At 36.9% G+C, this 24835-nt stretch overlaps 1 protein-coding gene and 1 non-coding gene across 2 annotated transcripts; both read right to left on the bottom strand.

The window, feature by feature from the left end:
• Positions 1-1263: 1263 nt before the first annotated feature.
• LOC107771688 (eukaryotic translation initiation factor-like) lies at positions 1264-8881 on the bottom strand. The gene is made up of 9 exons (XM_016591120.2): positions 8484-8881; positions 5570-5641; positions 5310-5405; positions 4895-5077; positions 4299-4396; positions 3629-3716; positions 3169-3519; positions 2818-3060; positions 1264-2729 (listed from the first exon to the last, which is right to left on the bottom strand). Exons 1-9 carry the CDS (start codon positions 8637-8639, stop codon positions 1677-1679), a joined length of 2340 nt encoding a protein of 779 aa, XP_016446606.1. The 5' UTR covers positions 8640-8881; the 3' UTR covers positions 1264-1676.
• Positions 6482-6588, bottom strand: LOC142173169 (small nucleolar RNA snoR103). Its single transcript, XR_012702600.1, has one exon. It is a non-coding gene; the product is annotated as a small nucleolar RNA snoR103 (small nucleolar RNA).
• Positions 8882-24835: the final 15954 nt, after the last annotated feature.

Here is a 24835-nt window from a genome sequence, read left to right as displayed (position 1 = left end):
GGCTTCGCTCATGCATGACACAATTTCAGTTTAACGAGGACATGACCCTTGATGGTAAGGTGTGGAGGGCGAGGATTAGGATAGATGACTAGTAGGTAGTCGAGCGTTTCTCTTTGCCACACCAGTAGCTTTAGTACGTATTTCTCACCCTTAGATTTCTATTATTACATGTTGTTTCTTTTGTTTTTGTTATCTTATAATCTTGTTGTTGATACTACTTCTCTTTCATGGCTTTTTCACTACTGTATTTCTTTTTAAAATTGCTATGAATGTGCTTTACTTGAGCGGTGGTCTATCGAAAACAGCTATTCAATATTCGTAGTAAGGGTAAGTTTGCATATACTCTACCCTAATCCCACTTGTGGGGTTACACTGGATTGTTGTTATTGTTATTGTATTATTATTAACCGCCCAAACAATCCTTGTATTATAATACGAAATTGATCATATAATCGTATGCTTTTTTTAAAACAAAATGTACATAATACATATATAGAAAGTACAAAACATTTTACAGGATGTATTTAACTTGTATTCAAAGGTGCGTGTGTACATTCTTCTTATTTACTTAAATATTGTCATTTAACCACTCATTGACTCGCAAAGGTGAAATAGGACGGCAATTTTAGGATGTTCTTAGTAAATACAAAGGTGCAATTTTTAGGCATGTATAGAACTACTCCAATATCTCCAAATAGAGAAGGATATTTCTTCATGCGTCTAAGCTCATTACTAAAATTTAAATTACTTGTAAGTTCTTTTCCGTTTGTCAATAAGTTTTTCTTTTATTAAGTGTCTTGCATTTGCCATGGAAAGCCACTAATACTTGTATCAGAAAGCGTAGGTTGTCTATATCACTTCTGGATACGGCCATTATCCGGATCCTGCATGAATGCAGGATGTTTTGTGCACCGGCTTGCCCTCTCTTTTTTAACTCATTCCATATCCATCGAGCACCTCCAAATAATCGATTTTTTTTTTCGAAAATGTAATTGTTCATGAAATTTTGCAATTTTCGGAAATGAACTTTTCCGCACTCACAAAATTGCAACACTTTTTCAAGTGAAATGTATGTCCAAACATAATTTTAAATTTCAAATATTACTTTTTTCAACAATTACAATTTTTATGTCAAAACGCGTACCAATATAGAAGAAAGATATGATGGAGAATTTATTCACAAGAAGCAATTTGGGACACAACGTACTCTGGAGACGAACAAAGAGCATAGCAATGTACAGAAAATATAAAAGCACCAACAAATGACAGAATTATGATTTCGATTCCTTCAAAAATGGTATATAAAGGCTTAGGCAGTTGCAGATTGCAGTATGAACTCACAAGTTTGACAAAACTTTTAATTTAACTAGTCAAAAGGGAAAAATAAATAAATAACTAATGGAATACAAAATGAGGGCTTCTTTGCCTAGAGCAATTATGGAAGACAATTAACCAATCTCAAAAGGCAAAATCTTTCTTTGAACACACTACTTTCACCTTGGAAAAATATACAACTCACTTGACATCAACCTGGTCTTGCCTGCACCAACTTCAACGATAATCAGCGATTCAGTTGGCTCTACTCCGGGCATAAACAAGAAAGGCTGAAAAGTGAGTTTGAGTACATTCCATCTACTGAGGTTACAGAAAATTGCTCTTCATGAAGAGTTGAGCTTTTATTGGAAAAGTGTTTTGCACACCTCAACATCAGGTGCTTGTGAATCCAACACGGCTTGGCCTGTAGGACTAGAGCTAATAGCTCCCATTGTAGCTGTAAATACGTCTTTCTGGTATAAATCATCGGTTACCTTCTTCAGGATCTCATTGACCACCTTGAAGTCCAATGCTCCCGCCAAAACTAGTCTAGCAATTATCTCCCCAAAATTGGCCGGTGCTTTTGGTAAATCCATGGCAAGGTCATCCAGCAGAGAGGCAAAGTTCAGCAATCCGGTGCCCAAGTCCCCAGCGGTAAAAACCTTCTTAACAAACAAATATTCAAGAAGCTGTGCAACTGGTTCAACACGTGGCGGGCTTTTGTCTAGACCAATTGATATAGCTTCTTTGACAACCTCAGGATGATAGGCTGGGGATTTGAGTTCCTCAACACACTGCAAAGCTTCATCAAGAAGCCGAACACTGAAATATTCCTCCAGAAGAGATGCTGTTTTTCTCTTTAGTTCATCAGGATTCGACCTTGCCGCAGGAGCCTGGGGTGCCTTTTCGGCAACTGGAGAAACAGTTGCTGGAGGTCTAACTGGTCCAGGAACCTGTGATGCAGCAGGCTCTGTGCCAAAACCATAGCCCAATGGGCGAGCAGGAGGTGCACCACTACTACCTTGCAAGAGGGCACTAGGCCTACCACTCACGAAACCACCACTACCCTGAGGCAGAAGCCTTGGGTTCAATGAGGGCGACTTGCCGACCAGTTGTGGAGGACCACGTCCGCCAGGCTGCACCACTGAGCCATTACCTCTCGGCATCGACCGGGATCTAGGAACCTCCCAGTTGTCATTATCCATCCCAGGCATGCCCGGCATCTTCCTAGCTCCCGGCATTCCAGGCATCATACCACCAGTCCCTGGCCGATTCATGGGATAGCCGCCAGGACTCATGCTGCCTTGAGGACCCGGAGGACCACGAGAATTTCTCATGCTTGCAGTGGCACCAGGACGTAACCCCAAGGTCTTCTCCGCTTCTGTATGAATCTCAGTGATGGTTTTTGCTTTCACCTGTGCAAAAAGGAAAGAATATTACTACGTCAAGAGATAATTCTATGACATGAACAGGCAACAAATACATGATAGAATGATGTGTCACCTCTTCCCGCCTAGGGACCCAGTTATTGGAACGTAAATCCAGCACATCACGAACCATAAACCTTAAACGTGGAGCCAACTGAGGGTTTGTAGATAGTTCCTTCATCTGGTTAAAGTACACATCGTTGATGCGCCTTGACTTTTGGTTCTCATCAAGCTGCTTGCCAATGGTGTTGAAGAACTGGCAAATGGCTTCAACATTCTCTTCTTCCGGACAACTTTTGGGATCTTGTCCTAATAGTTCCTGTTGAATAAAACCAGCAAAGACAACAATTAGTAAATTTCAAGGTATTAAAGACAGCAATCAGCATGGAAACAAATAGACCCAAGCAAAAGGCAAGAAATTAACAACCTGAACGATGTGATGAACAATCTTTTCAGGGACCATCTTTTGCTTCAAAAGCTCTCCGATAAGCCGTATATTGCCAAGAGTCCGCAATTTTATCAACCTTTCTTTGTCCTTACGTTCTGACTCCTGCTCCGGGGCAGTCATTTGCCTAGCCTCTTCTCGCAGATTGGCAGCACCTTCAAATGCCTCCTGACAATTATTCAATAGAACACGCTTGAATGTAATCTCTTTGCCACCAGGCTCATCAGAAGGAAATGGAGGAAGCTTTTCATTGAGATCAGAACACAGCTGGGCATACATCGGGCAAAATGTAGGTTCCAATACAGCCTTGTCAAATATCAAGGAAATAACACCCTGGAGTGAAGATAAAAACACATTAAATTTCCGCGGCAGAAAAAGGAAAATTTAAGTGGGCAAAAAACACAACGAAAGAGAGGGGTATCCTGGAGAAGGGAAGACAGACCTTTAGAATGTCTGCACTTGTTATCCCTGAATCTATCAATTGACCTTTGAGGAGATCAAACTTCTCTGGAGTCAGCTTGTTGAGTATACTGCAAATCAATATTAGTTGGAATCAACGAGTCAGACAAAATCCATATCTTCAAATAATGTCGTAAGTTTTTCTCGAATAATCAAACTTTTGAAACCAAGAACCTCATGTATCCTTCCTTCCTTGTCACTCACACACACAAAAGAGAAAGAATGAACCTCATGCATAAAACATCCAGAATAAGTACATATTAACATCTTCTCTCTGCAATTATAGTGCACTGATGAAGTAGTTTAATGGGCAAGTGACAGCATATCAATGGAAGTTTTGTGTGGTGTTCTAAATGTAAGAGATGCCGAGACAATAACAAAATAAGGCAATAAAGCAGTGAATATGGGAGACCAAGAGATGGACAGCGAGACAGAGAAAGAAAGATGAACCACGAATAAGCAAATATGTATTGTTAAATGCATAACTATTACAGAGAGAAAATTACCCCTTCACAGTACAATAACAAAATAAGGCAATAAAGCAGTGAATATGGGAGACCAAGAGATGGACAGCGAGACAGAGAAAGAAAGATGAACCACGAATAAGCAAATATGTAATGTTAAATGCATAACTATTACAGAGAGAAAATTACCCCTTCACTGTCTTCAAGACGCGATCTTTGTCAGAGAGATTGCCTCTTCGAGCTGACCATGGCAGCTCAGCTTTGGTTAGTGTAGGAGCAGGTCCTCCCTGATTTACAAGCAAAATAAAGGTTTCTGAGATCAAGAACTGAAGATAGCTTCATATCATATAATATAGTTCATTCAAAATCATGACAACAACAATGCCCTTGCTATTATTACTAAAAGAAAATTATGCGAAGAAATAGACATATCTTCATCCAAGTAACTGTCTTTTAAATTATTATAATAATTGAATAATAGACGATATTACTGCATCCCTTACACCTAATTCTACATACATCAGTAAACTGCAAAGAAATAGTATAGCCCAATTACTGAAGTTCCTGATCCACCGCTACATTTGAGCAAGGTATTGTATAATGATTAACTAAGAACTCTTCATTTTCTCAACTCTCATTTTCAGACAGAACTTTAGAAAGCATGGAAAATGTGTCTATCGGTTTGTGGTAACAAAAAAGCCAGATTGTTTTCCTATCAGAGGTTCTTAAGATAGATAATGGATGTGTTCTGGAAACAATGCAAAAGGCAATAGATTAAGATTTACCGCTCGGTTGGGAGAAATTTGAGTTCTTGCAAACTGTGAGCTAAGTTGTTCTTGCCGGCCACCAAATTCTCTGTTTTCTCGGAGAGCGTCCCATGATCTGTCATCCAGGGCGGCAGGAAATTGTGCTGACTTGCTACGCCAATCACGACTGTCTGGCTCAGAATAACGAGTCTGAGACTGGACCTGCATAGAAACATAAATGAGACAACTTGTGGCAACAGAATATTGCATACTGAAAGTGACAAAAGAGAGACATTATTTAAATGAAAAAAGGGAAAGTATTTCTGTGTGGACAAACAACTAAACAAACAGCATGCCCACTCTGTTTCATTGTGCATGTGCTGTGTGGGTGGGGGTGTCCGTGTCATCAGAAAAATCAGAAGGGTAAAATATAACCTTTTTAACAGATACTCACATTAGTGTCTGCACGACCTCGACTGGCATCTTCACCAAACAGTTCAGATTCAACTTCATGTTTCACTCTAAGAATATCATCTGAAATGTCAACCACCTAGACGGGAACAATCAACCCAAAGGGAAAACCATAAGGAGATGCACATACAGGATACCATATAACATAAAATGATCATCCTTTTTTCCACATCTAACTAGCAAAAGCTAAAGCCCAATAACAACATCAGCAATCAGCCAAAACTAAAAAGATATGAATATTACCTCCCTCAGTTGCAGCAGCTGATCTCGAGTATACCTAACCCGTTCACGGCCCTCAAAACGAGAGTCTCCAGTCTACAAAGATAGAAGGATGGTCAAGACATGTATCATAAAGGGAGTTTTTAAGTTGAATCTCAACAATGAAAGAAAAGGGATTATCAAGTAAATGCATGCACAATTAAAACATCCAGGTAAGGAGAGCTGGTTAACAAAAGATACTTCAACATCAACTGCAAAAGCCAGAATATGCAAGAAAATGGTGTAATTTAAGGTAAAATCAAGCAAAAGAATTTGACAGCAGATCTTAATAGCATACTGAATTTGCACACTAGCTACATAGCCGAATCAGTCATGGGTCAGAGGTCACACACTGCCAGATTCAACAACGAGCAGATCTCTATATTGACAAGGGACTAGACAATTATGGTTATGCAAAAAAGGAATAAGGTATCAAATACTGGTCACAATTCAATAAACAAGCTCATTACAAAGAGCTCCTTAAGTATCAATCTCAGCGAAAGACTAAATAATTCTCAATCACAAGCAGCTGCTTCCTTTTGAGCATTTATGAGATATAAAGAAAAGGAAACATTGCTTCTTCCTCAAGCTCTTAAGCGGCAAGTAGAATTTAATGCAAATAACCAGGTGGTCCACTTTGTCTGCGATTCTGTCTTCCTAAATCAACCTTCCTTCAAAGCATCTACATTAAACTCTCTATATAAAGATAACCTTCCTTCAAAGCATCTACATTAAACTCCTATATAAAGATATCCAAAGGCCACGCAGCATTTCTACTACTCTATGACTGGCACCAATTTTACCAGAAAAAAAAAGGCAACCAAATGATGACTAGAGTGCATATATACAGCATAGCTTCTCTGGACTTCTTTCTTTGGGTCACAATTAATAAGAATTCAATATTAGTAGGGTCTTTATGGGCAATCCAATACTCTCCTTAGTTGCCCACCTAAAGCCTACAAATTTTTCTCCGTCCATATTTACAGCAGAAACACATCTTAAGTGAGCTGCCAAGAATTAGGACGTTAAGAAACAAGAATAACTGCAGAAATAATACGTATTGGTGCACGGACATTTCTACACTATCTACAGGCCCCAATTCCACAACTTTAAAAACAAGGTAAAATAGACATTCTAGAACACAATTTAATCCCAATAAGTAAAAGAACTATTTTTTTGAGAAAGAAGTAACAAGAACCATTTTTTACACGGAGACACAACCAAGAATGAATTGGAGCTATAAATTATGCCAATTTCCAAACCAAGACATGAGCTGTCACACTCTCCTCAACACATAACAGGAAACACCATTACCAGCAAGAAACAGATAAAAAATTGTGCATGTAAAATTCCAAATTTTACTCACCCTACATAAAAAAAGAACCCATAAAATGTAAAATAATCAAGATCATACGACTAATATGTATTGGTAACTGTTGCTGTAACAACAGATACCAATATTATCATCAAGAAAATGAAAATCCACGAATAAAAACAAAACTTTTATTTGTTACAACAAAACTAGCATGTAAACATCCAATTTTAGTAACTCTACCGCCAAACGGACCCATAAAAACATGAGACAAAGTTTAACCAATGCATACCACCATAATCATCAAGAATCAGAACACACATGAATAAACCACAACTCATCAATTTTTACGTCAATTTATCCCAAAGATGTACATGTAAAACTTACCTTTTAATCATTCTGCCAATAAACAGACATAAAAGAACAAAAACCGAGAACATTAGACAACGTTTTTTATGACCAAGAAATCGATCTGGGCCAACTCTTAGCACCAACCGCAGCCAAACTAGGGGATAATGGGCCCCATCCCTCTACCCTTCTACGCAAACCGGTGTCCTAAGTCACAAATCCCTCAACCTTTGCCACTTGAGGCGAATAAGACAGCTTATATTGACAAATAAGACTTAACACAAGCTACACAAAAACTATATTAGATTGAAAAAAATCAAAGCTTCACAACAACAAAAAAAACAAAGCAAAGCGCAAACCAAAAGCAGCTGAAGACACCCAATAAAGCCATATATCTTAAAAAAACATTACTCGGATTTTTAAGTATTTAGCCGCATTAAACAGACCTTTTTCTTTTTTCATATCCGAGATATCCCCGAGGCTAGTGGAGCTCAATTCTAAACTGGGTGGATAATTAACCCGCCCCTCTACCCTTCTTCACTTAATATCAGTCTTTTGTTATGCGGAGGGGTCCAAACGTTATATTGGTTAACAAAACTTAACACAAGCTACACAAAAACAATATCAGATTCAAAAAAATCAAAGCTTCACCAAAAAAGGCAACAAACAACACAAAGCAAAGCCATCAAGCAAACCAAAAGCAACTGAAAACACCCAATAAAGCCATATATCCAAATAAAAAAATTACTCAGATTTTTAATCATTCTGCCAGTCAGACCCTTTCCTTTTTGATATCCGAGAAATCCCCAAGGCTAGTGGGGCTCAATTCTAAACTCGGTGGATAATTAGCCCGCCCCTTTACCTTTCTTCACTTAATACCAGTCTTTTGTTAAGCGGCAGGGTTCGAACCTTACATTGGTAAATAAAGCTTAACACAAGATACAAAAAAACAATATCAGATTCAAAAAAAATTAACCAAAAAAACAACAAACAACACAAAAACAATGCAATCAAGTTAACAAAAAGAGCTGAAAACACACAATAAAAAAGCCACATAAGCTATACAAAACAAAATCAGATTCAAAAATATCAAGATTAACCACACAAAAAAACACCAAAAGAAAACCATTAAGAAAACAAAAGGAGCTGAAAACACTCAATAAAGGCATACCCAAATACAAACTACACAAAACAATATCAAATTTTAAGAAAATACACAGATCTGAGAAAAGATTGAACCTTGAAATAGGGAAGAGAGGAAGAACCGCCGCCATGTGGACGAAGCAAAGGGAGATCAGAATTAGTAGATGAATGGCCCACAAGCACTCTGCTTCTGTTACCACCTCCACCACCACCACCTGGTCTCAAACTTATCACCGTCTGATCAGCCTGCATACCTCAATTAATTCTCCACCGTCCGATTAATTCGAAAACTTCTTTCAAATAAAAATCTTAAATCCTCCACCCAAAAACAAGAATACCCAAACTGATATAAAAAGGTGTAATTATACAGAATGTGAATATAGAGATAGATTTATATATATAAAGGGATGAGCTTTTTAGAGAGAGAAAAGGAAAGAGTATTTCCTCTCTCTGCTAGGAGAAGGAATGAGGGGAAGAGAAGGTGAGGCTGTTTATGAGAAGAAAGAAAGGAAACCCTTGCGTAAGGGTATTTTGGGTATTTTGGGTATTTTTTATGGACATTATTTGGGATTATTCGACTACTTTTTAGGAAATATGTGTAGAGTTTGACTATTTTGTCCTTGGGCTATGTTCCAAGTTCGTTTTTGGGCCAATGAAGCTTTTGACATAATTGAGTATAGCCCCATGAGTCCCTGACTGACTATAAGGATACTTTTTGGCAGGTCAAAAAATATAAATAATTTAAATTTTAACTATATATTGTAATTTGTATATTGTGGAAAGAATTGATGATAGTAATCAATTTATCTTGCAAAAGATATTATTATCAATCGTCTTTTCTAAATTTTGTCACTTATTTTGTCATTAACTTTCTATTAAAAAAATTATGGTACTTGAAATTATTATAAGTAAAACGGCAAGAGCGATAGTATAGATAAAGTTAGAAAGTTTGTTATTTTACGTGTAAATTAAATATAAGATGACTTTGTTAAGGTAGTATCAGTATACAATAAACTACCAATATTTTAACAATTTCGATTGTCTTTTTTAAATTGTCACTTAATTTATTGTTAACTTTTTATAAAGATTGTGACACTTGAAATTACAAGTAAAACGACAAAAGCTAAGGTATAAGACCGGATAGTTTGTTATTCCACGTGCACATCAAATATAAAATAACTTACTTAAGGTAGTTCCAGTACTATACATGCTATATAATCTACCTATATTTTGACAATTTCGATTGTCTTTCTAAATTATCACTTATTTTATTCTTAACTTTCTATATAAAGATTGTGGTATTTGAAATTACAAGTAAAACAAACGACAAAAGCGACAGTATAGATAAGACTAGATAGTTTGTTATTTCACGCGCACATCAAATATAAAATGTCTTACTTAATGTAATATCAGTATACATGCATGTTTAATTTAACATAATCTACCTATATTTTAACATTTTTCGATTGTCTTTTCTAAATTGTCACTTTCTATATAAAGATTATGGCACTTGAAATTACAAGTAAAACGAAAAGTAGAAAGTTTGTTATTCTTTCTATATAAAGATTATGGTATTTGAAATTACAAGTACGACAAAAGCGACGGTATAGATAAGACTAGATAGTTTGTTATTCCACGCGCACATCACATATAAGATAACTTACTTAATGTAATATCATTATACATGCATGTTTAATTTAACATAATCTACCTATATTTTAACATTTCGATTGTCTTTTCTAAATTGTCACTTTCTATATAAAGATTATGGCACTTGAAATTACAGGTAAAACAAAAACTAGAAAGTTTGATATTCCAAGTTTACATCAAATATAAGATGACTTACTTAATGTAATATTAGTATACATATATCTTTTAACATAATCTACATATATTGTGTAAAAGTGACATCAGACATTTAATAATTTTACCTGTATTGGTAGGGCTCAATTTGGATTCAGTCAATTCATCTTTTATTTTTGCTCCTCTAATATTATTTAGTATTAATTTTGTCCTACGTATTTATATTTGTCATGGTGATAAGTTTTTCTAAAATTATACTATCAAAGTTTATATATAACGTCAAATGTAGTGTAGAGAAGTCTTTCTCTTTTAGTAACTAAGTGAAAATTTTAAAATTGATAATTTTGTACTTTTGGTATATAGGAATTTAAGGATTAACTCCAACTTGATAGAATGATTTAAAGGAAAGAAAACTAAGAATTTGGTTTTAGAAGAAAAGTTGAAAAATCTATGATGTGCATTCGACTTGAGAGCTCTAAGTCGATAATCGGTGTTATTTGTACATTATGCCCATTTCTAATTTTGAATTTAAGAAAATGACCTTTTTAGATCTTTTATGTGTAAAAGACGGATCCCTTACGTGTAAAGGTAAATATTACATGTGTAAAAAAAGTAATAAAATAATAAAACTAAAAACAAGTTTGTAAAGAGTCAAAAAACCAATTGACCCCGATAATCGAATATTGGTATATCATAAGGACACAAATAACATTTCCTTCTCTTAAACGACATTTGGCAAGGAAATCATTCCCACCCTTAAAATTTCTAAATAGTCTTTATCTACATCTGTAAGACATTCTATGCAAGCTTAATCACAAGAATCATGTTATAGTTCCTCTTTGGCATAATAATTGAGTTATTCATAGAAAGCAAGTGAGAAAAAAAAAGTCTAAAGAAAGAAGAGATCTTTACATAAATAACCAATCGAATTCATTATTTACTTGTGTTTTCGGTATGGACAAATTCTATTTGGATTATATATGGCTATACACATATTATACATGCATTATGCATATATTATATATCTGCCGACTATTTTTAATTTAAGCAATTGAATCGACAGTTATTTTAAGCTAATTCCTCCATGGAAAAAGAAAAGAAAAAAGCGTAGGGATGCTATATATGCCTGGAGAGAGTAGGATTTTCTTTTACAGCTTGTTTGGATGGTTGTTACATATCGTTTCATAATGTATTGTATCGTATTATATTGTCTTGTACTGTATCGTTTGATGAATATAATGTTTGGATAGATTGTATCGTTTGCCGTTGTTTCATGATACCATGCACTAGCAATATGAAGAATAAACTTGCACTATTATAAAGAAAAATTATGATACTTGGTAAAATTATTATATAAAAAGTAGGATAAATAATGAAATAAAATTATTAATAACAATGAAGGGTGAGATGAGAGAAAGAGACAAGATAACCAGGCGACCACACCAAATCGGTCGTTACATAAAGTGACACATTTCGTCGTTACGTAACGACGGATTTAACGATACGATACAATAAAATTTAAGTAACAATCAAAACAAATATCGTATTTAAAGTAACAATAAGATACAATACAATAGGTAACAACCATCCAAACAAGCTGTTAACGAATCCAATGATCGTTGTTCTCTCTTTATGAAGTGTACCTCGAGCTAATATAAGTACTAATACTTAGAGATGTTCGAACCAAACCGAAAAATCGCATCAAATCGAAAAGTCAAACCAAATCGATTAAAAAATTCGATTACAATTTTTGACTTGGTTTGATATTGAGTAAAAAAAACTTAGAACCAATCTCACATATAAATATATAATTTTTATATATACTTTTAAGACTTAATATAGAATTTTCTTCAAAAAAAAATATCTAAGAATATTTGGGATACTCCCACGCGATATATATTTTATAGAACTATGAAGTGCATTTATTTTTATTTACTTTAAATAGTGGGTTATTGTTGCTCCCAAACGCACACGCAAGTATACATGGTCGACGAGTAATATAAGATTGTAAGTCCAGATATCGTACCCACATGGACTTATGATTAACTATCAACTAAATTAAACCAAAGAATTAATCTATTCAAGCAAATCCTAACGTATGAATATTTAACTAAAATTAATCTAGAGTAACAAATTAAGAGATTAAAGAAAATAACGACAAGCTTAAAGACGAATTCAATGTGAGTGAATATTCTAGAGCTATGGGTTCGTGTCACGACCCAAAATCCCACCACATGCGTCATGATGGCACCTAGTCTCTAAGACTAGGTAAGCCGATTTCTATTACATTTTGAAGCCATTTTTTTTTTAATTAAATAAGTAATCAAAACTAACAGCGGAATAAATATGAATATACAACCTCCCAAGACTGGTAGTACTGAGTCACGAACTCTAACTGAATACATGGAATGATCACGAAGACCGAATATACAATACTGTTTGATTACAAATTAACAGTACAATGAAATGAAAAGACTCCAAGGGACTGCGACGACCAAGAAGCTCTACCTTGAATCCTTATGATCGCACTTTAACTCTGCTCAAGTTTGATATCTCCAATACCTGGCTCTGCACAAAAATGTGCAGAAGTGTAGTATGAGTACACCACGGTCGGTACCCAGTAAGTATCAAGACTAACCTCAATGGAGTAGAGACGAGGTACAGTCAAGACACTCATTAGTCTAATAACCTGTGTGATATAATATACAAAATAATAGAAAATAAATAATAATAAGGGCAACATAAAACAACCAATGATATGCACAGTAAGACAATAAAATCACCATTTAATATCGCTCAACAATTAATAAATATAATTACACCCAGTTAACTCAAGTTCTTCAATTAAATATCTTTCACATATAATTCTTACGAATAAAATTCTTTTTCAAATATATTTTCGTAGAATAAATATTTTTCAAATATAATTTTTTTCATATAATTCTTCTTGAATAAAAATCCTTTCAAATAAATATTTTGAATATAATTCTTTCGATTAAAGAGTCACCATGTGACACCTCATTTCAAAATTATAAAAATACGGGTCTCATCCCATTTTCATATTTTTCGTAAACACGGGTCTCAACCCATTTTTCATATTTCCACGGCACCTAGTGCCCATAATTAAATCATCATATTTTTCCAACACCTCGTGCCCTCATTTCATATCACAACTGCGCGAACAATTCACGTGCCAAATATCATTATCATTTTATCACAGCACCTCGTGCCCCCATTTCATATCATAACTGCACGGACAATTCACGTGCCAAATATCCTCATTATTTACTCACGGCACCTCGTACCCACAATTCATTTTAAAATCTGCATGGCAATAGCCGCAGACTCTCAATTTCAACATAAATCATATTGTTATCAATTTACCAACAACAAGACAAATTGCACAATGTATAAAATAAACACAAGAAAATCACAACATCACATGAAAATTATCAACGCCACAACCCCACATCATCACATATCGTCCCTGACAATAGCCACCCTTATCGCTCTTATTGCCACCCTTATCGCTCCTATAGCAACCCTTATCGCTCTGCCCAGACAATATCAATAGCCACCCTTATCGCTCCTATTGCCACCCTTATCGCTCCTATAGCCACCCTTATCGCTCCGTCCAGACAATATTCCAACAACACAACAACAGTGAATGCCACCCTTATCTCCTCAAAATAATAATTCACACAACACAACAATTTACACGGCAACATAACAAAATCAATTCACATCACAGTTTGCCCAATGGCCACAACAAATTCCAAGGATATAACAAAATCAATTAATTTCACAACAAATAGTCAAAAATTCCACACAATGTGTACAACACCCAAAAACAACCAATAGAGATAGAAATTACTCAACATAAAGCAAAGTCTTCATTAAATTCAAATTTTCAATAATTATATAAACACCTCTTCTTAAGCTCATTTAATTAATTATTTGCATAGGAAAAATCCATAATAAAATTAAATTACAATAATTATCAAACCAACAAATTCACGGAATTACATAAGTAATCAAGTAACAATCACATCAAATTATCATATAACAACAGATTCAACAACAACAAAGATTTAGGCATGACAAACAGATGATTTAATACTTATCCATGATTACCTAATTTACTACACAATAATGCCTAAGACTTTAATCCAATAAAAATTTGCACATATAAGCCCGAGTACGTACTCGTCACTTCGCGTACACGACTTTTCATATTTCACAAATGGCACATAAGACTCTATGCCTAAGGGGTAATTCCCCCACTCGAGGATAAGCAAGATACTTACCTCTTTGAAGTTATGCCGATATTCCAAAATCGCCTTCTTGCTTGAATTGACCTCCGGACAGCTCAAATTCCAAACACCCACGCAAGAATCTCTCCAAAAATCGCCTTCTACCGAGCTCCAAATTTGATTTTGAGTTATAAACTCAACCCCCCATTTTTGGGACTTTTATTTCTGCCAAGATAGGCTTTCTTCGCGTTCGCGACCATTACTTCGCGTTCGCGAAGGCCAAAACCCAACTGCCTCAAATCATTCATCGCGTTCGCACTGACCACCTCCTTCGCGTTCGCGTTCGCGTCCCACGCTTCGCGTTCGCGAAGGCCAAACGACCTCAGGCCTTACTCTTCCTTTCTTCTTCGCGTTGCCTTGGCCGCGTTCGCGAAGGCTTGCCCAGCTCCTTCTTCGCGTTCGCGTCCCCTACTTCGCGTTCGCGAAGGCCAAACCAACAGCCCCTCAAATTCCTCTTCGCGAACGCGGGACTCCCTTCGCGTTCACGAAGAAGGAAACCAGATGACAGAAAATAGCAGTTCAAAAATAGAAGAAAATGGCCCGTAGCCCATCCGAAACACATCCGAGACCCCCGGGACCCCGTCTAAACATACCAACAAGTTTCATAACCTAATACGGACTCGGTCGAGGTTTCAAATCACATCAAATAACACTGAAAATACAAATCGCACCACGAATCGAACTTATGAACTTCCAAAACTTCCAACTTCTAAAACTCGTGTCGAAACCTATCAAACCAACCCAGAATGACGTCAAATTTTGCAGGCAAGTCCCAAATAAACATAACGGAGCTGTTCCAACTCTCGGAATCGCATTCCGACCCTGATATCAAAAGGTCAACCCCTCGGTCAAACTTCCCAAAAATTTGACTTTCGCCATTTCAAGCCTAAATTGGCTACAGACCTCAGATTCACAGTCCGGACACGCTCTTAAGTCCAAAATAATCCAACGGAGATAACAGAACCGACAGAACTATATTTCGGAGTCGTCTTCACACAGTTTCAACTACGGTAAAATTTCTAAGACTTAAGCTTCTATCTCAGGGACTAAGTGTCCCAAATCTCTCCGAATCATCCGTAAATCAAACTCGACCACACACGCGGGTCATAATACATATTACGAGGCTTCTCGAGACCTTAAGTCATTAAATGGGGCGTAAATTCTTAAAATGATGAGTTGGGTCGTTACATTCTCCACCTCTTAAACAAACGTTCGTCCTCGAACGTGCTAAGAATTATTCTGCGGTTACCAAATTGATGATTTTACTTTTACACATATACTCACAGTTGATTCCACGCTACCGCATTTGAGATAAGCGTGACAACATTATCTCATTTGAGATTATTTCTTTTATCCATACTTGAAAACTTTAAGGCCATTTTCTTACGCTCCAATATTTTCAAAGGCCTGATTTCTCACAACAACGCACAGTATTAGTCCCAATTGGCTATAGCAACTCGTGCCTATGCACACATCAATTTTTTCGATAGTGTTTAAGTAATTCAAAACTTTCTCTGGGGTGCTACATTATTCCCCGCTTAGATCATTCGCCCTCAAACACATAACATATTTATCTCTTCTTTTGAAATTCTCAGTCCTTCAAATTTTACTAACTCCCAAATTAATTTTTTTTTCAGAAATTTCGGCAGAGTCTCCCCTGTAATTGGGCCTATCTACCTGCCAGAGTAACACCAAAATAACTCCTAATAACACATCCACAACCCGATAAAATACCTCAAGGTATATATGAATAATACTAATCTCAGCATTACAAGCACTGCATTATCATTGTGATATTAGGACTTGAAGCACATCATATGCATGCTCATCACCACATTTTAGATCTTAAAAGTTGTTCATAATTAATTCCAGCATCATCAATTAATCTCATATTAACCACCACTTTTTTCGAATTTTTCACAAAACTGACAACAGAACGTGAGGCATGAAGACCTCATGATTACAAACTCAGATTAATGAGTCACATTTAACGCTATCTGGGCACTCATCTCATAGGCTAAAACTCAATGTTTTCGGCACGAAAATGGCTGAATATGCACAGAAAAATATACAAGAATTATAAAATAAGCCTAACAAGCATGACTTCCTATTAATATTATTGTACAAATTAAATTTCACACACGGAAAATTTAAACTCATAAATATTTCACCACAAGGATCTCGTCCTTATATAACTTTCACCATGACTTGTAGCCCGATTTAAATATTTCACATCATGTATAAAATGCGAGGATCTCGTCCTCAACTCCGAATCACACGTATTTTGCACAAATTGCCAACTGAAATTTCAATTTTTCCTTTCTTTCTTCTTTTCAATATATTTCATAAACAATTTTCACAACACATAATGAACTCTCATACCGGTAGGGCGTATAATTCATAAAAATTGGAATCAATTATTCCGAAATATATTAAACCTACTGTAATGATTAATAAAAATTACTTTTGGACTTATAGCCCTCAATGGTGTACAAAAATAAATGACATACACTGACTCACACCCCCAAATCTCCCAATAGGGATAAACATATAAGTGGGTTATAAATTTACAAAGCTCACCCATGATTGGAGCATAATAAGAGGACTCACCTCAATATTCATAACCGAATCAAGTTAAGGAAAAACATCCCTTTATAATAAAAATCAGGATCGTACCTGTAACGACACCATTTGGTGTATTGGCCTGAGCCAAATCATAGTGATTAAATCAACGGGTCGGGCCTCCACCTCTTAGGCACCCACTACCCACCTGTCCTCCACCTCTAACTGACTGTGCATGTGGAGTATCAAATAGAATAAAACTTGTAGCTTGAGTGTTCTGATGAAATCCACCCCTCTCAAGTCTGGGACAATCTCTCATGATATGCCTAGTATCACCACACTCATAACAACCCCTCTGAGGTTGCGGCTGCTCGTACTGAGTCTGTGCCGGATAACTAGAATAACCACTGTAAGAATCTCGTGTCGGTGGTGCACTGTAAACTGGAGCACCCCGAATAATCTGATGTGTTGAGATGACCGGCTACTCGAGCCTCCGCTATAATGGGTTCTAGCTGAAGAGTAAAATCCACTAAACCCTTCAGATCTTCGAGACCTTTTGGCCTCCCTAGACTACCTTTCCTCGCCTAAAACACCCTCAATCTTCCTTGCAATCTCCACTACTCGTTGAAATAGAGCATCAGTTTGCAACTCTCGAGCCATAAATGTTGGCTGCCCCGAGTAAGTCATAATAGGTCCGTGACTCCCTGAAGCATCGGGAGATGCCTGAAGTGTTGAATGAAACGGTCTAGGAGGATGACCCCTACCAAAATTATCCCTGCCTCCAGACGAGGCACCACTGAAACCACCGAACTGACGAGGCCTCTTATCATACCTCTGCCCTCTCTCCTGTGCAAGAACCATATCGATCCTCCTCGCGACATTAGCAACCACCTGAAAGGAAATCTCACTTCCGATCTCCTTGGCCATCTGAAGCCTGATAGGGTGAGTGAGTCCCTCAATAAACCTCCTCACTCTCTCTCCCTCAGTAGGTAGTAAAAGGCGAGGATGATGGGCTAAATCCATAAAACATGACTCATACTGAGTAACAGTCATATTGCCCTGCTGTAGACGCTCAAATTGCCTGCGATAATCCTCTCTCAATGTGATAGGGAGGAATTTCTCTAGAAATAGCCGTGAAAAGTGCTCCCAGGTCAATGCAGGTGATCCAACTAATTTGGCCAATGTATAATCTCTCCACCACCTCTTGGCGGAACCCGTCATTTGATGTACAACAAAATCGAACCCAGTTGTGTCAACTATACCCATGTTCCGCAGCACCTCATGGCAACGGTCAAGATAATCTTGTGGGTCCTCAGAAGGTGTACCACTGAAGTGAACTGGAAAGATCTTAGTAAACATATCTAGTCTCAATAAGGCCTCAGAATACATGGCGTGCCTATCACCGGCTTGTGCCGCAAAAACTGGCTGAACTACCCAACTGGCGGGACTGCTGGAGCCTGATTCTGGGGAGCCATCTGTTTCGGAGCGGGAGTAGTGGGAGTTTGTGCTCCTCCTCTAGCCTGTGAGACAGCTGGTGCCACTGAAAATGTACCATTCTGGGCCACGCCCTTCATAATACTCACCAAACAGACTAGAGCATCCTGAAGCACTAGAGTAGCTATGAATCCTTCCGGGACATGAACTGGTCTAACTGGTACATTCTGAACTGGAACTTCCTCCTGAAGATCCACCTGAGGTTCTATAACAGGTGTTGTTGCTCGAGCTCTAGACTGAGCTCTACCTCTGCCTTGGCCTCTAGCACGATCTCGGCCTCGACCTCTACCCTTGGCCATAGTTTCCACCAGGGGCTCTGGTCCCTGTCCGTCGGTAGATGTATTACGTGTCCTCCCCATCTGCGAGAGAATAAGAATAGAATGGTTCAATCATTGATGATAGAATAAAATCGCACGGCAAGATAAGAAATAAGTGATATTGTTCCGAAACTTAATAGCCTTTGGGAGATAAGTACATACGTCTCCGTACCGATCTTCCAGACTCTACTAAGCCTGCTCGTGACTCGTGAGACCTATGTAACCTAGTGCTTTGATACCAACTGTCACGACCCAAAATTCTCACCTTCGGAATCGTGATGGCGCCTAATATTTCACTTGCCAGGCAAGCCAACGTTAGAAAATAATTAGCCATTTAAAAAAAAAAATTAAATTAATTAATACCAAGTAAACAAATACAGAAATAATGTATGAAATAATTCGTAATAATCGCGATATCTAAATACCATCCCAGAACTGAAGTCACGAGTGCACGAGCTTCTAGAATGATACAAATTAGGGCCTGAATAAAATAAAGTTGTCTGAAAGCAAACACATAACTAAAATAAAGTAGACGGGGACTTCAAAACTGCGGACGCTGTGCATTTATACCTCAAGTCTCCTCTAGGTAGATGAAATTCGAACAAGTCTATGGTGCGTCGCTTGGACCAGCTCCGAAATCTGCACAAAAAGTGCATAATATAGTATCAGTACAACTGACCCCATGTACTGGTAAGTGTCGAGCCTAACCTCGACGAAGTAGTGACGAGGCTAATGAAGGTCACTTACATTCATCTGTACGCAATAATAATAACAACAACAACAATAAAAATAAAACAGGTATCTTTTTTCAACAATTGAAGCCAACTCGGCAGTCATAACCAATTATTATTTCAATGAGTTTCTGTTGCGGCGTGCAACCCGATCCCACAATATATTCACATTAAATCATATTACGGCGTGCAACCCGATCCTCCAATATATTCATTTCAATTAATTATATTGCGGAGTGCAACCCGTTCCTCCAATATATTCATTTCAATCACTTCTGTTGCAACGTGCAACCCGCCCCAAAAATATAATTCCGCAATAATATATATTTTCTCAACCTCAACATCATCAACAAAAGCATGGTCTAATAATTGGTATTCTCGTTTTAGCTCCTCAATTTGACCTAGAAGATCTTTTTTAACTTTACACAACTCATCACTAAATTGTGAATCTCAATCTTATGAGTGGAATTTTTGTAATGTGTATGGTTGTCAAGGTGGCCATTAGGATGGTTGTCCTAATTCTTATTATACTTCTCGAAGCTCTTATTATGATATTTCTAATAATGTTTATGAGTTTGATAGGAGCAATGAAGTAGAGAATGAGAAACACGCTGCCCGTATTATGGACATGATGAGGCAAGTAGCCAAGCAACAAGATGAAAATCAAAAGGCTATACAAAGAATTAGTGCAACAATCATGAGAATGAAGGCCGAGGCGGACGAAGTGGCTAAAGAGAGCGAGTTCCCACCAGAAGATAATTTTGAAAAAGTAGATATAGTGAGCCAATCTTGTCTAGAGGAACAAACTCAACTGATAAAATCTCATGAGTTTCTTCGTGATGGTCTTTCAAATATGACAGAACAACTGATAGAAGGAAGAACTAAGCTCAGGCAAGAGATAGAGCAATTTAGCTCAGATTTCCATGACTTGCATGCTAAATTAAATAAAAAGATTGAGACGTCTGATGCCCTACAATCAATTGTTGTGGATACTGGCCAGTTTGTGGAGCAAAAAGAGGAAATTCAACTATTCGACCAAAACTTTGTTGATGATGCCAAGTTGAACAAAGATAATAAAATATTAAACTAAGATAAAATAAATAAATAAAACTTGAATAGACAAAAAGTAAAAATCTAATCTAGTAGAATAGTTAATTTCTAAGTCCCCGGCAACGGCGCCAAAAACTTGTTGCTCCCAAACGCACACGCAAGTATACGTGGTCAACAAGTAATAGAGGATTGTAAGTTCAGATATCGTACCCACATGGACTATGATTAACTATCAACTAAATTAAACCAAAGAATTAATCTATTCAAGCAAATCCTAACGTATGAATATTTAACTAAAATTAATCTAGAGTAACAAATTAAGAGATTAAAGAAAATAACGACAAGCTTAAAGATGAATTCAATGTGAGTGAATATTCTAGAGATATGGGTTAGCTAACAATCCCATTTAGACTTGCTTTTATACGAATTGAGAGGATTCTTGGGCCAAAATAACTTTGTCCCGGGCAAAGTAGGAAAAATCGCGCACCACAGCGTCCAGACCAGCGCTAGGCGCTGGAGGCAGTATACTTTTTTATGTTGCTATTTCAATTTTGCTTTGAATTGTAACTTTCTCTTTTGTTGCCTTCCACTTGGGGGGACAAAACCCAAATGGTGCCCCTCTATTTTTCTCCTTTTTATATTATTTTATTTTTTTTCTTTTTTCTTCCGCGTTTTATCAATTTTGCTCCAAATTTCTTCATCTTCACACCTCTTCATTCCTACACAATTAAAATATAATATTAAGCGCAAAGTAATATGATTAATACTCAAAAGACGATTAAAAATACTAAAATGTGAGGCAACAACGATTAAATATATGCATTTTTCACCAAACATCAGTTGCATCACTTTCCTATCAAGTGTTATTGAAAGAAATGGCCAATCATTTCTTTATTCTTCCATATTCATAGGTCAAGATTTCTTATATTTTTTTCGAATTTGGAATGGTATTTTGATAATTTAAAATTAAATAGAACATATAAATATTTGAGTATTAGATTGATTTTTGTGTTTATTTATTAAATTCGGTTAACCTTGAAAGAGTACATCAATGAAAAATTATTGTTAGACGACTAATAAAATAACATTATGTGTTACTTAAAAATTCTCCCATAAGAATATTTTAAAAGATCATATGTTTGTCAATTTTTTATAACTTTTACTAAATATATATTCACTTATCAAAACTTATCTATAACTTTAACAAAGTAAGATTGAAATAATATTTATGTAATGAAAAAACCTGAAAAATTCGAACTAATCCAAATCGATATAATTGGTTTAGTTTGGTTTTGATAAAACCCGAACCAATATGGTTCATGTACACCCCTACAAATACTAAAGAAGGATGATGATAATACTGTTAAGTAAAGCACATATAATTATGAGCTAAACTTATTCTTTCTCTTTTAGGTTTATTCTAGTATCGATTTGGATAGTTTATTAGTATATTCCCAATGGGATTCTCATCATTTACCTTTTTTTTTTTTTTTGTGTGTGTGTATATTTTCAGTTATTAGCTGTCAGGAAAAAAGAATTATTTGTTTTGTGCTTTATGAAACTTGGAATTATCCTACATCAACAAAGATCAGGAAGAGCCTCATTGGTCCCAAAATATAGGACGAAGTTTACAATTGTGCTAAACTAAGGCATGAATGTATGTTTCTTGATATACCCCTGCCTTCATTTATATAGCCAAACATTGTTTTTGTCACTGAGTGTTATACTTAAAGCAGAAACTCTCAATTCAAATGTTGATACTGTTTGTGAAGCTTATGTATATGATAGTACGAAACTTTTTCTTTTGGGTTAACTGGATACTTTTATATATATACAAACATTCACAAAATTAAATCATTATAGGGGAGGGATGGGGTCCCCTGTGGATTGTCATCAATGTCTATCATTGTGTTAATATTACAAACATTAGTTTTCCCTTCAAATACAGTTCCTAAGATGTTTGCCCACACTACATCGTTTGCAAACACCGGAGGAACTGCCAGAAATTGGGTCCTATCAAAAACTTCCTTCCTAGCTCCTTCCTTTGCGAGGAGGTCCGCCACTTGATTCTGCTCCCTGTAGCTATGGTCTATGACTGGGCTCCCCAGCTGCTCCATCAGATATCTGCATTCAGAAATTATGGGATTTTGAGTCAAATTACCTTGTTTCAACATTCTCAGCACCATTTCAGAGTCAGTGTCTATCACAAGAGGTGACAAGCTTGAGTGTTATTTTTAGCCCCATCCATAGGGCTTGAAATTCTGCCCTTAGACTATCAGTGATTGGGAGCCCCCTCCCCCCCCCCCCCCATGAATCCTTAAACCCAGTCACCCTTGTTGTTTCTGAATACCTCCCCCCAAATACCCCATCTTCTTGTATTAAGGCATGCAACCCCATTAGTGTTCAACTTATAAAAGCCCATATCCGGTGGTTGCCACTTCAGGTATAAAGTGCCAGTGGTTATAGCATGTCTATGTATGGCAGCAACATGATGGTATTCAACAGCTTTAACAATTGTTTGGTGCACATTAATGTGATTCCTTTTCTTTTCAAAGTCATTAGAGTTTCTGGTGAGCCAGATGGGCCAAAGGCAGAAGGGCAATAGTTGTTTCCAACTGATGCAAGCATTGTAATAAATATTTTGAAGCTTATGCCATGTGTCTTCCAATTTGCCATAGAAAAGGGAGGTACAATAAGGTTTGGCCTATGGTTGCACAGGCCAGAACTCCTTAGCATTTATACATTCAAAGAAGATATGGTTTATGTCTTCTACTCTAGAATCACAGAAATAGCAGTTTGGATTTATTCTCAGGCCTATGTGGTATAAGTGGTTCCATGTAGGTAGTATGTTCTGTTGCATGAGTCATATAAAGAACTTAATCTTATTTGGGATCTTATATTTTCAAATTCAACAGAAGTAGTCTTCATGTAAAGTGTCATTGTGCATGTGTGCATCAATAAAGGAGTAGGCAGATTTGACACTAAACAACCCATTGGAGCTAAGGTTCCAGATGAGTTTGTCCTCAGGTGAGGTAGAAGTGGGGATGAAATGAGGGATTGGGTAGTGAATGGAGGTGAAATCCCAAACCCCATTGGAGTACACTGCATTTATCTTGGTGTTCATATCATTATGGTGCCATGGACCTCTAAGGATTGTATCTAATGGTTGCATTTTGGGAAGCCATGTGTTAGTAAGGAATCTAACCATATCCCATTTGTGAACCACCCATCTAGTGCAATTAATGCATATCTTCCAGCCCTCCTAGACACATTTTCATGTTCTAGTTTTAACCTTAGCCATGTTTCCTCATCCACTGCAGTGATTTCCCATAAGCACCCTAGCCCAGATGGAGTTAGTGTTATTATAGAGTCTCCAATCTAGGCTGGTATGGCAAGTTTTGTTCTTTAGATGGGCCTGTTGAAGGCCTAGTCCTCCCATTTTCTTTGGTTTGGTGACAGCGACCCACTTAACCATGTGGAGTTTCCTTTTGGCAGGGGTTGTTCTTCAAAGAAAGTTTCTTTGAATTTTGTCAATTTGGTTGGTAATATGGGAAGGCAATTGGATGTATTGCATCACATGGTTGGGAATACTACTTAGGGAAGATTTGGCCAGAGTGGTACGTCCGGCCATGTTAAGGAACTTGGTTTTCCAACCCGCCATCCTACTGTTGAGATTATCCAGAATGAATTGGAAGTCACTATTTGTAGGCCTTTTATGGAAAATGGAAAAATCTAGATATTTACCAAAGTCTCTGGCACTATTGATAACTAGAATGGTACTGCAAGTTGTGGTACACTCCTCCTTACAGTTGGAAGAAAAGATCACCTTAGATTTTTGAAAGTTGACTTTCTGCCCAGAAGCAGCATTGAAATTATCCAGGATGGATAAGATTGTCTCACAATTTCTCCTATTGGTCTGGCAAACATAGTGAGGTCATCAGTAAAGAATAGGTGGGAGATCCTTGGCCCTCCCATGCTGATGCTGATAGGGAACCATTCCTTGTCAACAACAACACTGTCAATATTTCTGGAAAGCCTTTCCATACATATGATGAATAAGTAGGGTGAGATGGGATCCCCCTGCTTAATGCCTCTACTAGGCTGGAAGTATTTAGTCTGAGTACCATTGACAAGAATGAAGATGGTGCTTATAGTAAGGCAAGACATGATTAAAATGG

Source organism: Nicotiana tabacum, chromosome 18, assembly GCF_000715075.1.
Source record: "Nicotiana tabacum cultivar K326 chromosome 18, ASM71507v2, whole genome shotgun sequence".
NCBI lineage: Eukaryota > Viridiplantae > Streptophyta > Magnoliopsida > Solanales > Solanaceae > Nicotiana > Nicotiana tabacum.
This window is presented reverse-complemented; position numbering and strand designations above follow the sequence as displayed.

What these genes read in the sequence shown, in the direction of transcription:
- LOC107771688 (XM_016591120.2), bottom strand. Translation starts at nt 8,639, where the DNA reads ATGCAGGCTGATCAGACGGTGATAAGTTTGAGACCAGGTGGTGGTGGT. An exon ending in CCTCTCTTCCCTATTTCAAG is followed by an intron (nt 5,642 to 8,483) that starts GTTCAATCTTTT and finishes CTATCTTTGTAG; the next exon opens with ACTGGAGACTCTCGTTTTGA. An exon ending in TTGTTCATCACATCGTTCAG is followed by an intron (nt 3,061 to 3,168) that starts GTTGTTAATTTC and finishes TTTATTCAACAG; the next exon opens with GAACTATTAGGACAAGATCC.